This window comes from Poromitra crassiceps (assembly GCF_964638095.1).
Source record: "Poromitra crassiceps genome assembly, chromosome: 8".
Classification (NCBI taxonomy): Eukaryota; Metazoa; Chordata; class Actinopteri; order Beryciformes; family Melamphaidae; genus Poromitra; species Poromitra crassiceps.
The window spans coordinates 23106249-23123748 of record NC_139629.1 but is presented as its reverse complement, the minus strand read 5'-3'; the positions used below and the strand labels follow the sequence as shown (position 1 = coordinate 23123748).

At 42.4% G+C, this 17500-nt stretch overlaps 1 protein-coding gene across 1 annotated transcript in view; it reads left to right on the top strand.

The window, feature by feature from the left end:
* Positions 1-4378: 4378 nt before the first annotated feature.
* Positions 4379-17500, top strand: part of ppp3ccb (protein phosphatase 3, catalytic subunit, gamma isozyme, b) — a 58298-nt gene continuing 45176 nt past the window's right edge. The window contains exon 1 of the mRNA XM_083641965.1: positions 4379-5156. Within this exon, the coding sequence (XP_083498091.1) occupies positions 5105-5156 (52 nt within the window). The 5' untranslated portion in view covers positions 4379-5104. The remainder of the gene's footprint in view (positions 5157-17500) is intronic.

Below are 17500 nucleotides of genomic sequence, written 5' to 3'. Positions count from 1 at the left end.
GATAATTTCACACATGCTGTAAACACTTCACCATATTTGACACAATGTATTTTTTTTTATTACAGTACAACTTACCGTAACACAAGATTGCCTTGTTTCTCTCTCTCTTTGTCTCTGCTCTTTGTCCCCAGCCGACACGGTCGAGCTCGTTGCTGGGATTGCGTTGGCTGCGCTGCTCTCTGTCGCTCTGTCCGCTGTCGTCTTCTACGTTTGGAAGAGATGCAGACGTGATGGTGAGTTACCCAAGCCCCCCCCCCCCCCCCCCCCCCCCCCATCCACTTACCTTACACTTACCCACTTACCTTACTCTGGACCTGGGCTGGCTCGTGAATGCAAGCAGCCACGTCACATGATCTTGGGCCGCGCACATCATGGAAGTAAATGCGCTGTTGAGCAGCTTATGTTCAAATGAATGGGTGGGCGTGTCTTATATACCCTGTCCAGTTTCTTTTAATATACTGTATCTGTGGAGTTCCCTCGCCACCCTGTCAATCAATCTCTATCATCCTTCAGTAGTCATTAAGCACGCACGCACACACAGCTTTTTTAAGTCCTTGATTATTCTTTCTTAAATCCAAGCACTTTCAAGTACTTTCCAAACTCGTGGCAACCCTGAACTTTACGCAGTAATTACTCTTTTTAAAGTGACCCTGAAACGTTGTAAATGCCCCCATTGTTTTAGACAGTGGGGCAAAAGTTGCCCCCAAAATATTTTTCTAATTTCCTACACTGGGAACACTACACTGACTAAATTGTCAAATGTAGCCACCTGCTCACCGCCCAGGCACTTATATGTACTTAACTAAATGAACCTAACTAACTATCCTGTGCGCGCACAATTGTCAGACTAAACTCTGACGACCCAAAAACCTACAGTCCGCTACAGATGAATTAATATTAATGTTTGTTTATTAACTGGCCCCTGGCCTCCTGTCATTTAAGTAAAGTGGGTATCCCTGCCCTAGGCTCTGGAATAGCCTAGGGGCTTTTCAATCCCTGCTCAAGACGCACCTTTTCTCCCTGGCCTTCCACCTGAGTTGAGTTTAGGTTGTGGCAACCTAAACTGTTGCATTTTGTGTGAAGCACTTTGGTCGGCTATTTGTCGTTGTAAATGTGCTCTATAAATAAAGCTGACTTGACTTGAGTTGACTTGACTTCTGTACTGTCCGTTCACAGTGTGGCAGAGACGGGCAGAGACAGTGTCTGGCAGAGACACTGCAGTGGTGTGGAGTACCGCGGCGGAGCTTCTTGGAGGTGACTTTTTTTTACTGTTTCCAGGCAGGACATGCCGTACAGTTCCACTCGTAAAGTAGCACTATTATGTCTAATGTGCTAACACTAATAGTGATTGCTGTAGCCTACTAACAAATATTGTTTGTTGCAGAGTCGCGTGTGGTCATCTACGACAACGCTCCACGTCTGGGGCGGACTCCATCAACTAGTCGAGCCATTCGTTCCTAGAAAGGGCCAAGATTAATGCAATGTTATGTGAGATTACATGACATTAACATGCTATTTCCTCCATTTTTGCCGGCCATTTTTGATGTTAACATGCTACAAACATGTATTTTTATTTACAATGTGAGATTTAAGTACAGCAATGTTTCTTTCTCTGTTTTTTTTTTTTACCTATGTATTTTCTTTCTATTCAATATTCAATTCTTTAAGTTGTGGTGAAGTTTCCTAGAGTGGTTTCATACACTTTATATAACAATATTGCATACAGCATGTATTTGTAGTGTTTGGAAATAAAATAAAATCCAAATCAAACACCTTGAAAGCAGTTTTAGGCCTATCATTCCATCATTAGACATTTAACTGTCACACGAGCTCATGGTGCAGTCAGATGGGTGTCCACGTGGCGGCGCTGCAGTCACGCTGTTTGGTGTTGTGATGATGAGCGGTTTGAGGTTTTTATCCCATTGAAATTATGTTTCCGCTTCAAGATGCATTCTGTGACAGGCAGCAGCAGACCATGCCGCGCTCAGCTGTACGGAGGCGGAGAGGATAGGACGCCAAACTCCATTCAAAAATCTGAATGGAGTTTAGCTCTTCAATTCGGCACACATATTAGGCTATAGATCACAAAGTAGGCTACCGTACCGCCCACCTTATATTTTGGTGGAAGATGATTATTTGCACATAATACATATTTATCATATGAAATAATACTGTTCGTGTAGCTACTTCATTTATCCTTGCAACTCCCATAGACCTACTCAGGGATCGCGGAACCGCCCGGGCCACCCGGGCCGCGGCCCGGGTACTTTTCAGTTCCCAAAAAAAAAAAAAAAAAAAAAAATTTTTTTTTTTTTTTTTTTAGATTTTTTTTTTTTTTTTTTATACAATTAAACCTCATTTACTTATTACACTCGACTGGTTGTTTTTCAGATGTGATGTGAATCTAAAGTGAACTAAACAAGTCAGATCCACCATAAATGTTTTTCAGTAGATGCTGTGATGTAGCCACAAGAAAGGTGCAATATTAATGTTTTTCAGGAGATGGCGATGTTGCTAGCTATAGGTTCTAAACAAGAAATGTGGTTCAAATGTTTACAGTAGTTTTCCTTTCTTGCTGCACTACAATGTTACAATGCTGTGAGACAGGCCCGGTGTTGGAGGGGGGCCTGACCGGGCCGGGCCCCCCCATTCCCTAAACTGGCCCCCCCATTCAATTTTTTTTTTTTTTTTTGTGTGTGCTAAAAACGTTTTTCCGTTTTTCTGTTTTAAAGTTTAAAACGGAATCTGGCTGTCATTAGGCATTGATTAACTGAATGCTATTGCTAACTGTTACTTTGAACCTCCATTTGCAATGATTCTGGCTGGATATTAATTAACTATTGTAAATTTGTCACAATGAATGCAATTTGTGCACAATGTGTAAATACATTTAATATTAATTGTTTAGGCCTATTTGTAAAGTCACAACACATTAGAGATGTGTGTAGTTCCTCATAGATTTAGCCTCTTCCTTTTGCTCTCAAATGCACCAGTTTGACGAATTTTACTTTAAAATGTACAAAATCTTCTTCCGGGGGAGAATCCCCCCGGACCCCCCTTGGCCCCCCCAAGCTAGGGGCAGGCCCCCTCTGTAATTTGGTTCTGGTGTGAGACGGAGCTAAACACAAAAGATGCAATATTAATAGTTTTTCATGAGATACTCAGTATTTAATATTAATACTAATAATAGAAAAGGAGAAGATACTGAATAATGACATCACAACAGTATAATCCTAATGTTAATTTAAAATTAAATATTCTTCTAAATATGGATAAAAGTCCAAAAAACATAAAATTTTCTTCGGCGCTGCCGAGATTCCATTCCTTACAGCACCCCCCCCGACGGGGGGACACGCCCCCCCGACACGCCCCCCGGCCCCCCCAAGTTCAGATGCGTTCCGCTATCCCTGGACCTACTTGATTTATTGTCTTATAATGAGCAACTGTAGCATTAGCCTACTCAAGGGGCTCAATAAAGTTTTTCTGATTTGGTCCAAACACACAATGTAGAATAATAAAAAGTGATGTGCTGTCAAAATACCAAAATGAGGAGTGTGAGCGCCTGTTAGCGCGGCACTAGGACGCTTCTTCGTTTGGTTAACAGCGAAAGTAGCGCGACCTATGGAGGGGCTATCCAAAAATCAAACCCCTACCGCTCAGACTGCCCGCCTCAGACGGAGGGTTTCATTCACCCAGCTATGCTCATGTACGGTGCAACTAAACAGGTGCTTTGTTATGTCTTTATTTTATTATTTCGTTAAACACGCATTACTGTTTATACAATGTAGGACTCTATAGCACGCGCAGTGCACGATGGGTAATGGGGACTGTGGACTGAACAGACTTGGTGGATTTTTTTGTTTTTTTGTTCAGAAGATGATTATATGCCGAACTCAAGGTTGGATTCTGCAGAACATGTCTTGTAGGCTATAATGTTTGCATGGGCCATGTGCAGTCTTTTGCTGAAAAGCAAGGCAACTTTAAGCTAAAATTGCACTACCACATGTCAAAACAGGTTTTCAATTTACTCTGAAAAGACTTCCAAGACTAGGTGGTGGTATTATTATTATTATTATTATTATTATTATTATTATTATTATTATTATTATTATTATTATTATTATTATTATTATTATAAGCTATCAATAGTATTGTTGGTTGTTGTTGTTGTGCATTATCATTGTTATTTGTCATTTCAATATTTTTATTTTATTTTATAGCCTACAATTTGAATCTCGTACTGACCGCCCCCATCCCACGCAGGGGGCAGTAACCACACCAGTCAGTGAGCCGCTCAGGAGGCTGTGTGAATTGTGAATGCGTTGCATTAATATTGCATTAATACTACACTACCCACAGCTCCACGCGTCGGACACACACACACCCACACACACCCACACACACACACACACACACACACACACACACACACACACACACACACACACACACACACACACACACACACACACACACACACACACACAGCCATGTTGTAGGAAATCCGCTTGCTTGTGGTGGATTATTGTAATCCGACAGACAGCAGGCACAGAGCACAGAGCGGCACAGAGGGTCTGGACGACACATCGGATCACGACAAACAGCAAAGTGCAGCTAGCAGCGGGAGGCCGTGCAGGAAGAAAGGGACAACATTCATTCAGAGATGATCCCAGCCGCTGTGCGGGACGTCTGAAGGAGCCGCTGGCAGCGCCCGTCTGCGGATCGTTTCCTGGACTAGTCGATTCATCATTGGACCAAAATTGACAGCATCTTGGCATCAGTGCACCCGTAGGGCAGAGCGAAGGCAGGAAAAGCTTGAATTTGTTGGTTAAAGAGCTGATCTCCCCCCGGCCCCGGCCCGGGCCTCTCCCTTCCCCGTCTGTCAGTCTAGCTCGGCTGGCTCTCTGCTCCAGCCAGCTCGCCCTGTCTGTCTGTCTGTCTGTTTGTCGCAGGGAGTGAAGCGCTGCTTCTCCCTCCGAGCTGCTAACACACAACTAGCTAGCACGGCTAGCTCACATTAGCTGGCTAGCTAGCTAGGAAGGAATTTAGCAAGTTTAGTTAAGAATTTAGCACATTTTCCGACGCACAACCCAGAGGGAGGAGGATGTCGGCGAAAGACCAAAACAAACTCTCTACCGTTGACCGACCCATCAAAGGTATTTATTGTGTGCTTTTATTTCCTTAAAGCGAATGTTTTTTTCCCCCTGGTTGCAGGAAGTTAACAGTAGCAGCTGCTTGTGGAGCTAGTTTGCTAATATGAGCAGGGTAGCTTAACTCGCCGCTGGCTCTGGTAACAGTTAATTGACTCAGGTTTTGACCAAGCCCGATCATGATGCTTACTCCCTCTCCCCATCAAGGCAAAGCGGTAGCTAGCCATGTTATGTAAGTTAATCAATCCAGTAGCTAATGAGCTAGCGGTGTAGCTTAGCTCTCCACAGTGCCAGATGTCAGCAGTGAATTTGACATCCATATTCAGTTAGCTTCACCAAACAAGTTAGTACGACGCGCGGGCAATAACGCTCTTTATTTTATTATTGTTTTAATAAATACTGTAACTTAAGATATATGAATGTTTTAATACGGTGACGTTAAGTGGGGGAAACAATTTCTGCCTGTCCATGGGTTGGATATAAATGCAGTGCACTGCAGTATGGCAGTGTATTCTGTCTGTGTATTGTATGTCCATGTAAGTTAGTGTACTCAGGTTTTATGACACTGAAAGCTGTATATTTTAATTACACTGTACATGTAGACGCCCAACTAGGGCCACAAGTTGAAGTTGTAAATGAGCAAATAGCTATAAACTCTCTGTGGATCAAATCACTTTCATGCTCTGTGTTGGAACCATGTTAAATTGCACCATCCCTATCAAATAATTAAATTGAGTGTTCGTGAACTTGACTGAATACATAAGGGTAGGCTGTACGTGTCTGCCTCTGTCCTGGGCGTGAGCAATGGACTGTGCTGTGTGAGTGATTGATGGGAGGCTTCCAGTAGTTAGCTAGCTAGCAGGCCAGTTAAGTGTGTGTGTGTGTGTGTGTGTGTGTGGGGGGGGGGGGTACGTCTGATAGGCTCAGTGGGCTAGGGAGGATTAGGAGTGTAAAGCTGCATGAGATCATTAAACCTGCCCTCCTAAGGCTACCTACAGCCACACATGCATGCACGCGCGCACACACACACGCACACACCCCACCCACTATCGACTAGGCTTTGGCTTGACAGTTTGTGTTGGTTACCTCTGGTTTCCGGTTAGCCTACTTCTCTCTCATTATCTTCTCACCTGTCAGACTTGTCTCACACAGGAAACGAGCTGACAGCTTTCTGTTCTATCACGTCTGCCTGCAGCCTACCCTGGCCAGCCCCTTCTGTTCCCTGATGCCAATAGATAACATTTGGAGCCTATCCTCTGTGTGTGTGTGTGTGTGTGTGTGTGTGTGTGTGTGTGTGTGTGTATGGGCGTGCACAAGACATAATGGCAATCAGATGTTTTTCATAAGAGGTGGAAGTTAATAGATCAGTTGGGTTTGTTGTTTTTCTCTTGAGCCCATAGTGCACCAGTGCACTGCACCAGCTGCTCGCACAGCAGCCCCTGCCTCTTCAGCTCCTGCACTGTGGACTAGGGATGTAACTATAGTGCTCAGCAGTCATGTGACTTTTTGTTTCCCGGCCCGGAAGTAACTTCCCCATTCATTTTCTCCATAGACATTTCGCAAAATCCTTATAACGACAGTGTTTTCCCCTAGAAAAATCTTCAGGCCTGGAGGGATTTCGAAACGTACCCCGACCGCAAACGGTGGGGGCCCTCGCTGGCGACGCTAAACTTTCAGCTGACCTGTTCGCATCTATGTTCGCAATGGCATCCCAAGTATCATCATACTATTATGTGATGCTATGCGAACAGTTGTATTATGGGATGTGCGTTTCCCAGGCAACGTCTTGGAACAGCGCTGCACGCTGGTGCAATGCTCCTAAAAGCAAAATGCTTATTGTTTTGAATGATTTGGCATCTTCTATTACTGTCAACACTGTCAACACCAGTAGTAATAGTATGCCATAAAGGTTTATTGAGATTTTGGGGAGAACAGGGACATTTAAAAATATATATATACCGGTATATATATATTTTCTTTTTTCTGCAATTTATTTTCTGGCCTGGCGGGCCTGCCAGTAGAATGGTAGGGGGAAAAGAAAAAATTACAACGCGGGAAAACATCGGGGGGGGAAATTCCCCATTATTTTTTGTTCTTGCTCAAACCGAATGTTTTATGGTCACTCACGAGTCAGTAGGTCACGGGTCGGCTTGGTTCCAGCCTTAAAACTCGTTGTATAAGGATTTTTCGAAATGTCTATGGAGAAAATGAATGGGGAACTTACTTCCGGGGCGGGAAAAGTCACATGACGGTTGAGATCTATAGCGTTTTCAGTACGGATGCACCGATCGATCGGCACGTGACCGGAAATGGCCGATTTCCACGTGATCGGCCTCGACCGGTGATCTGCGCCGGTCACTCTAAATAGCAGATTCTGTGAGCCGATTTTCAAGTGACGTGCGCGCACCCAAAAGCAGCGAGACAGAGACGGATGAGTAGAACGACGAACATAATAATAAAATGCATCAGACCAGTGTGCAAGGTTTTCTGTGCAAGATGATTTTTTTTCGAATGGCGGATTAAAAAAAACGCGCTCTGTGTGTAAACTACGATATTCAAACTGAGTCAACTCAAACTCATTTCCTCATCTAGGCTACTCGATAACAGCCAAATCCACAACTGTAGAGTGGGCATGGCTTCGAAGGTCTCTGGGCTCCAGAGCTATAGGCTATAAACTCCTTGTCCATGGATAACATTTTGACGTTTATTTATTTTATTTTATTAGTTTATTTGGCAGGGACATATACAAAAAAACATTAAACCCCATAGGGGAAGATATGCTTTGTAACAGATTTAGCCATAGGCTACTTTCCATCTGAAGCCCCTGTTCTGTTGCACATTTTCTCTTTTGGAAAAGTAAATGCATGATAGCTGTGGGATATACTGGAATTAATTGTTTTATATTCATTGTATTTACACAAAAAAGAAAAGCTCTGTCCAGTAACCTGGAACACTTTTATTTTGAGATGTTTTTGAGTGAGATCGTCCTACCTCATGCAAATGATAAGAAATGTGACATGAATGTTAATTTTCTATTAAAGCAAAGTAATAAAAAAAAAAAAAAAAAAGTAAAAAAATAACCCGCCAATTATTGTTCTTAGAAAGAAAATCGTAATCGGCAAAAATCGGTATCGGCAAGTCAGACTATTCAAAAATCGGAAATCGAAATCGGCCAACAAAATCGCAATCGGTGCATCTCTAGTTTTCAGGTATACTGCGATATCAAGCAACCACAGTTAGCAATACCGTAAGCTTTCGCTGTAATACCGTGCCCCAGATACGCATGAGTTCATGATGATGGAGGACCCTTGTATAAACGTTCTCATATTACTTTCAGTTTCAGTTCAATAAAGCAATATTTTTCTTCAAATGGGCAGAGGGGGGGGATTGATACGGTATACCGTGGTGATATTGTGGTAGATACCTACTGTACTGTAAAATTTCATATCAATCAATCAATTAACTTTATTATCAGACACAAGGTCCATAGAAAAAGCAGACATAACATTTAAAAGAACACACAAAAAACTCAGCATAACTATAAAAGGCACTTCTACCAAAAATTCCACATCTGTGATTGGTATCTCACAGCACTGATACCAGGTCAGCAGCAGCATGACAATGGAGTTCTGAGAAACATTCAAACGACAAATACATTTTTATACATCACATTTCTTAAGAGTGCCTGAAAAGTGCTGACACCTGCATTACAAAACTGTTCACTTGCACAACTCCACCTGGGTTTTTTTCAGCAATATCCTCATGCAGTCATTGGCCCAATCCCAATTCTTTTCTTAACCCTCAATCTTAACCCTCAAGCTCAACCCTCAATCTTAGTAGCCCTCAAAACTAAGTGTTAAGGGCTATCTTGCGACTTTAAAATGGGACAGCCCTTAAAGGCAGATACGTCTTCAGACTGTGGGGGGCAGCAATACGCCAAAGCTCCGTCCAGTCTGTCAATCCAAAACAAGAGGAAAAAAGCATCCCTACAAATGTAAGTATTTCCTTGATAATATAGATGTAGAAATTACGATAACCATTGTGTTATCTTAGTTTAAATGTCACGTCCTAACACAATTGTTGTTGCTAACTATCGATAGTCAGTAGCCGTGCTGGTGCTGTCAAGCCATATTATTATTATTATATTATATTATAACATTGCTAACGTTGCAACGTAGCCGAGTTAACATGGTCACCAGTTAAACCGAAACATGTTATTGGCACTGCTGGATGTTGTAACTACTAACTACCGTGTTCATGTGATAATAGTTTGCAGTTATCTCCCATGCTTTTTATCTAACGATCTATTGTTAGATAAACAGCCTGGGAGATAACACTAGCCCGGTCATCTTACAAAAATGTCCGTGCAAACATTACACGTAGGCTGTATCTTGATAAAAACAACTCAACAACGACATTACCACCGAGAATTATGGCATTTCGTAACAACGTTAACAATGTTATAATATAATATAATAATAATAATATGGCTTGACCGCACCAGCACGGCTACTGACTATCGATAGTTAGCAACAACAATTGTTGTTAGGCTCCAAAATGGAAATCCATAAAATGACATTAAACTAAGATAATACAATGGTTATCGTAATTTTTACATCTCTATTAACAAGGAAATACTTAAATTTGTAGGGCTGCTTTTTTCCTCCTTTTGCCGCCATCTTCCGTCTGAATGTGATGACACGCAACGGATTCTGGGATCGCACTCACTGCCAAGGGTGGTCCTGGAAAATCTCAAAAGTAAGGGACATACAGCCCTTAAACTTCACCCTTAACTCAACACACTGAGAATCGGGACAGCACTAGCACTTCGCGGGAGCGTGCATTTTTGAGACTGAGGGTTAAGATTGAGGGTTAAGATAGGAATTGGGATTGTATAGCGACCTGAAGTTTGAGGAGCTTTTTTATACTTCACCCACCATCATTACATCCCCAGTGGGGACAGTGGTCTGTGTTCCTGCCCTCCAGTCTGTAGAGAGCGATGTATTCTCCGCTCTGGTCTTGATGCTTTGACCTTTTGGCTTAGTTACCGATTGTAATTGAATCAGTCCAGCCATTTGCATTGCCTGGCAAGTGTAATGATTCTGTCCTCATCCATGATTGATGGACCTACCTAGACCTTGTGATGGAGCTCTACTGTGGCACCAGGTTCAGTGTCCTGTCATGGGCCCTATGGTGGAGCTCTGCGCAGGGCCCCATCCTGCGTCTTGTGATAAGACTCTGCCCTTGGGCTCCTATTTGTCTGGCGCAGGGTGATGTCAGTAATAACAAAAGAAAATAGCTAATAGCTTAGTAACTATGACTAACAGTAACTGCATTACTGCCTGAACACAGCTTTTGAAAGCAGGGTTTGGAAGGTTACTGCCATTACCGCCATAACACCTGTTTTCCTTTGACATACTCCGTATTCACCTTTTTCTGTTTAAACATTAGCACAAGTGGAACCTGCCATGTTTAGGGCTGGGGCAATATGGCTTCAAATCAATATCACTGCCCTCATAGTTCTCTGACAACGTCTGTACTGTACTGTTCATCGGCTCTGTGTTTTTGCGCGTGGCGTCCTCCATGCCGACAGCCTCGCTTTGAGTGAACGCGGTCTAACGTTAGTTGGACAGGGCGGAGGCACGTAACTGAACACAACATAGTATTTTTATAACCAAATTTTTAACCAAATTAACCTTTATTTATACAGGGGGAGTCTCACTGAGAGCAATGCTCTCTTTTTCAGGAGCGCCCTGTTCACATTCACACACACATTCACACCTGGTAAGCTACCCAGTACAGCCACAGTCTGATCTGTTGGCCACTGAGCAGCTCCACTGGAGCAGTTGGGGTTAGGGGCCTTGCTCAAGGGCACCACTGTGGTGGTAATGAGGGAGGGGCAAGCGCTGCCTTTTCACTTTCCCCAACCAGATTTATCATGCCAGTCGCAGGGATTGAACTGACGACCTTCCGATCACAAGCTCGCTTCTCTAACCATTGGGCCACATTCATTTATTGAATTAATTACTTAATTGACATGGGCAAGATTAAGTCCTTAGGGGCCATTCAGACCAATCGCGTTTTTGGAGCTGCCAACGTCTTTCTGCAATTAATTCTCTATGTAAGGACGCGCTAGACGTGCTCCTCTTTTAATGAACGCACCTGGCGTTTCAGCGCTGGTGGCGTCTGTTGTTGTTGGAGGAGCGCTGTGGGCGTTTTAAAGCTGAAAAAAGTTGAACATTAGAGGAAAAGCGCCCTGATCGTCTTTTTCATTCTTCCTACCTTTTCTCCTCCCGAGGGATTTTCAACCTCTGCTGCTGCCAGAATTAGCAATAATCTGGCTTTCGTGTTGACAGTGAACAACATCAAACAGACAAAACTTGCTGGCTACCGTCCGTGTGGTCGTTGTGTTCTGATCTGTACTGCACGCGACAACAGGGGAAACAAACGGAGCACAAAAAAAACGCTCCGTGCGCTGTGTTTTGTGCACAATGGAAGCGCTCTCAACATGATTTTCATAGCGTTCTGACTGAAGAAAGCGCTTTTGGTGTGAACGCCGCCTTAGAGGTTCTAAATGTGGTAAATGGTTCGATACACTTCTTTTTAATTGCCCATCCCATCCCATGTAATTTGAAAATAATAATTATTGGTAGTCGTAGATGTTTGGTTCTCCCATCTTTTGTATCTGCCACACTCTACTCCTTTATGAATTACACCATAAGAATGCAATGCGCTGCGAGTTTTTTACATAAAAAAAAAGCGACAGTTCACACAACTTTAACACTACCGTACATGCATATATTATACATCAAACTCTTGAGCTACTTCTGCTCTCACTCAGAATGTCAAAATATAAGCGATGTGTGTATAGTTTTTGAGATATTAACGTTTGTTTGGCACAACTCATACTATTAACTGCCGCGGGGTTCCGCATTCCTGGGTGGCAAGTGACGTCACGCTGATTCGTCCTATAGCTATTGCACACACTGGTTCCTAAAGTTTATAGAACCAGTACCAAAAGTGACACATTTCATGCTTTTATTTTGAAGGCAAAAGGTTCTTGTGGTGTTATTTTACATGTGTCTCTGGTGTTATTCTATATATTTATCTCTGGTGTTATTATTTTATATTTATCTTTGGCTGACTTGATACTTCCGTTCCACTACACCGTCTTGGTGTTGAAGATGGCAGAGCGCCTAGTTCACACTTGGTTGTGGTGTGAACTGGTTGGTCTCGCACAGCGTTAGCTTTGGTGCCTCTAGCTTGAGATGTCACTTCTGTCACTTGTGAAGATGAAGACGAGATGGCAATGCTTAGCTTTTTTCTGAGCCTTCACGTCTTGGCGTCTGGGTATCGCCACTGATTTCCTGATTCAGATTCGCAAGGATTCGATTTCCGATTCGATTCAATATCGATTTGGCTAAGGACGTTTCAGTGACGATACCAATTTAGCTTGGCTATGAAAGAAATTCGCTCAGAACTAATGCTGTAAAATTCACAGCATTCATTCTCAAGATAATTTCTTTGTACAGTTTTACAGTGTAAATAGTACAACGAACCCTCTAAAATGGTGCAATGTGCATTATGTTTACATTCAGAATTAACCCTAAAGCAGTTACAGTTAGGTCCATATCTATTTGGACATTGGACACCATCTTCATCAGTTTGGCTCTGTACACAACCACAATGGATTTGAAATTAAACAATCAAGATGTGCTTTAACTGCAGAATCCCATCTTTAATTTCAGGGTATTTACATCTAAATCAGGTGAACAGTGTAGGAATTACATGACATGTTAAGGGACCAAAATGACTTTAAGGGACCAAAAAGTAATTGGACAAACTAACATAATCAGTCAATCGTCCAAATGAGTTCTGAAGCATTTGGTTGAATATGAGCAGATAAGATTGCCGGAAACACATCAGTCAGAATTCGTCCTGCTGCTGTTGATGTGACTAACTACTGACAACAGCAGCAGAATAAATTCTGATGTGTGTTTCTGGCAATATTATCTGCTCATATTCAACCAAATGCTTCAGAACTCATTTGGACGGTTGAATGATTAGTTTATCCAAGTACTTTTGGTCCCTTTAAAATGTCATTTTGGTCATGTAATTCCTAGCCTAGGTAAACCCAGCCTCCACGTGACCTCTATGTGCTATCAGCTAGGGCTGTCAATCTCCCTCTATAATCAAATTCGAATTTCAGTGCTTTATACATTTTAATATTCGAATTATATTCGAATATTTTAATTAATTTTTAATTGAATTAAAAAAAAAATTTTTTTTTTTTTTTTGGTCTGAGTGAATTGTTGTCTTCTCTTATGTTATGTTCTGATTCTAAATATAGCTGAATCTTTGGGTTTGACCAAGTAAAACTTTTTCTAAGCATTTTACCAAATGTAGATGGAAAAGTGAATGGTGGATGAATATTCAAAATAATATTAGGCTTATCACAAATAGTCCAGCAATGATGTTTATTTAAGAAAACATGTTCCTTGTACAATGTACATACATTCATTGCATTAGAAAATAGGTCAGATAACCAGAGCTTAGTTAATATTCATCAGTGATGTATTGGTGCTGTCTGAAATGCTAAAATGAAATAATTGATAATAAAAAAAGACACAGCCTTTGTTTGAGCTCCTTATCAATAAACAAATAAGTAAACTTTGCCAAAACAACAATGAGCCATGAACAAAAAAAAATCAGTCACGTATTGCACTTAAGAGCTACAGGTTTACATTCAGTATAGCAGCTTCAACAGTCAACTTCAGTTAACAATGAATGAACATACATTTTAAGAGCTACAGGTAGGTTTACATCAGTATAGCAGCTTCAACAGTCAACTTCAGTTAACACTCTTTTCTTCAAGTATGTTGTCAGAACTTGTCACTGTTCTAGTGTTCTAAAAAAAAAAAATTTTTTTTTTTTTTTAAATAAATAAAAATTAAAATATTCGTTTAAAAAAAATAATAATAATCGAATTTCGTTCATAATTATTAAATTCGAATAATATTCGAATATCAAAATTCGTTTCAACAGCCCTACTATCAGCTACAGGCATAGCCTCTGACGTCAAAGACGATGTTGAAGGCTGGCTTTACCCAGGCTATGTAATTCCTACACTGTTCACCGGATTTAGATGTAAATACCCTCAGATTAAAGATGGAATTCTGCAGTTAAAGCACATCTTGATTGTAAAATTGTAAATCCATTGTGGTGGTGTACAGAGCCAAACTGATGATGATGGTGTCCAATGTCTAAATATATATTGACCTAACTGTACATTTATGTAGTTTTTATTTATTTAACATGAGCAACACACTACAGCAGTCAACTCAACACAATAGTCTACAGTAGGTGTGAGGAAGTGTCACCTCTGTAAAGTGGTATGGGTTAGTACAATATGGAAATGATTCCTGTCAGAGAATCCTTTGTTGTTGGAGGGTTTGTTTATTTCCATGTATTAGAACTTACTAGTAGTGCAGGGGATGTATGTGTGCTCTTTAAAGCAGCAACGATTAATCTCGACAACCGATTAATCGTTTTGAGTATTTTTCTCAAGAAAACAAGTCAAAATGTTCCACATCCACTGCTATTTTGCGAATTATAGAGCTGTCAATCAGCTTGTGTTTGAGGCTGTCTGAGCTGCTGATCAGCTGCTAGACCCGATATACAGCTCTATCAAACACATCTAACGTGATTCATTTAAAGTTTCTTGATGATCTACAAGTAGACAAAGGTACCATAACACCATTTCTGGATTACCAGGGGCGACTCGGCAAGCATAACGTTATAATCCACGGAGCCGATAGTAAGTGAATACAATTTCATTCAATTCTAGAAGTGAGTCGCCTTAAAGTTAATATCCCAGTCTTCTTCTGTTTACCACGGCGGGTATTGTGCTGCGCGTACCATTATTTACCGTGTGTAGCCCTATTGTGTGGAGGCTACACATGGCATGTCATGTTTTGCAGTGATCAAGGCAAACTGCCTGGTTTTTGAATGGAGAGACAACGGAATATCGCTTCATCTGTTTCCACCGCACGTTTCGCATTTTCCTTTTATCGATACACCCGACTTTTCTGTTTCCCTCAAGCGTGAAAACCTTTTTGTGATATTTGGAGGTTTTTGCGAATTAGGTAGCGTTTCCACTAGGGGTGTGCCACCTTAGGCACCTCACGATTCGATTCGATTACGATTAAGGGTGCTACGATTCGATTATTAAACGATTATTACGATTATTACGATTAATCACGATTTTCGATGCATCTTTTTCACCAAACAGGATTTTTTTTAAGCAAGGTATATTTAAGCAATATAGCATGAGAGCAAGTGTGTTGTGGAGAATATATCCCGCTGATAAGCTGTTATCCCACTCGGCCGCAGGCCGAGTGGGACACCACGCAGCTCGAGTGCTATATTGCTTTTATAAAACGGTTTCCAAGTATAATAATATAATAATAATAATAATACTATAAGTCCGACTGGCATGGTTTTTCTTTAAGAGTCAGTTGAAACACTACTGTAAGGCGGGACCTCTAGCAAGAAGATAGACGTGCGGCTGATTTGATTGGATCGTTCTGGAGACTGAAGTCGACATTGGCCAATCCTGGCGCTTGCTGAGAAGCTGAGAGCTTTTTGCAAAGCCCGACACCAGAGCCGTATGCCGACACCAAGTAACGTTACGTCTTATTTAGAAATGCGGGGTTAAGAGTGAGGGCGCGCGAGAGAGGGGTTAAGACATTAGCCCGCGTCTATTCTTGTACAAAACATCATTTTCTGCTAAGTATTAGTAAAGTTATAAGCGAAGATCGATTCACAAGGATCTGACAGCTGTCTCCGCCATTTGTTTTTTTTGAAACCAAAGGCTTTTAGTAAGAGAGTTGCCATGGCAACCAATAACCGAGTCCAATAACCCATGGCCATGGGTTATTGGACTCGGTTATTGGATTTATACAATGGCTGTGAACCAATCAGATTGCTTGATTTGAGAGAGCCGTTTTATAATTGTCAGTATCCATTAATTAAAGTAAACAAACAAATGTACCTCCATTATCTTCAGTTGCGACTGAAGTCCACGCATCACGTGTTACAGCCACCCTGCATGCTTTCTTCAGTGATTCCAGTTTCCAGTACTTCGGTTTTGGTCTCGTTTTACAGTTAAGGAACTGCTTTCCGGGCGAAATACCGTATTTTTTGCAAATAAAGCAAAAAACTAATTGCAGAAAAAAAAAAAAAATGCAATTTTTTGCAAATCGATAATCGAACATTGTGAATCGATTTTAATCGTCACGTGACTCATCGCGATGCATCTAAAAAACGATTAATAGGCACACCCCTAGTTTCCACTCCGTCTTTTTATGCGCAAAATTGAAATTTCGCTTAAATACAGGTGGATGGAAACCCGACTATTGATGGTAACATTTTCCTTAGCCACTGGCAGGAACATGGCATCACGTTGATGGCATGTCTAAATGCCTTGTCCTCCTAGGGATTGGCCCCTGAACAAGCGCCTGGTTAGATGATCTTGTCCCATCAAAATGGCGGCCGTCTCCATATTAGTCCGCTTGGTTATCTTCGGTACATGGACCCAAATGGTGACACACACACGCAGAGCTGCTGCGGATGAACCAGTTCAGGGGCGCCGACGTGATTGGCTGAAACTGTGCGACCTGGTTTGGTTTCTGAGTTGTAAATGTATGCTAACTAGATCACTGAGCCAGGAGAGTGTGTACGGACGCCCGCCCGGCCCCGCACACGCCTTCTGAGATACTGTCTGTCTGGGGGTATGGAGGTAGAGAGCAGAGCCTGTGTGTATCTGTGTATGTATGTGTGTGTATCGGAGTGTAGTGCACAGGAGGTGATGGGGTGGGAGAGGGGAGTGTAGTAGTGCACAGGAGGTGATGGGGTGGGGGGGGGAGTGTAGTAGTGCACAGGAGGTGATGGGGTGGGAGGGGGGAGTGTAGTAGTGCACAGGAGGTGATGGGGTGGGAGGGGGGAGTGTAGTAGTGCACAGGAGGTGATGGGGTGGGAGGGGGGAGTGTAGTAGTGCACAGGAGGTGATGGGGTGGGAGGGGGGAGTGTAGTAGTGCACAGGAGGTGATGGGGTGGGAGGGGGGAGTGTAGTAGTGCACAGGAGGTGATGGGGTGGGAGGGGGGAGTGTAGTAGTGCACAGGAGGTGATGGGGCGGGAGAGGGGAGTGTAGTAGTGCACAGGAGGTGATGGGGTGTGAGGGGGAGTGTAGTAGTGCACAGGAGGTGATGGGGTGGGAGGGGGGAGTGTAGTAGTGCACAGGAGGTGATGGGGTGGGAGGGGGGAGTGTAGTAGTGCACAGGAGGTGATG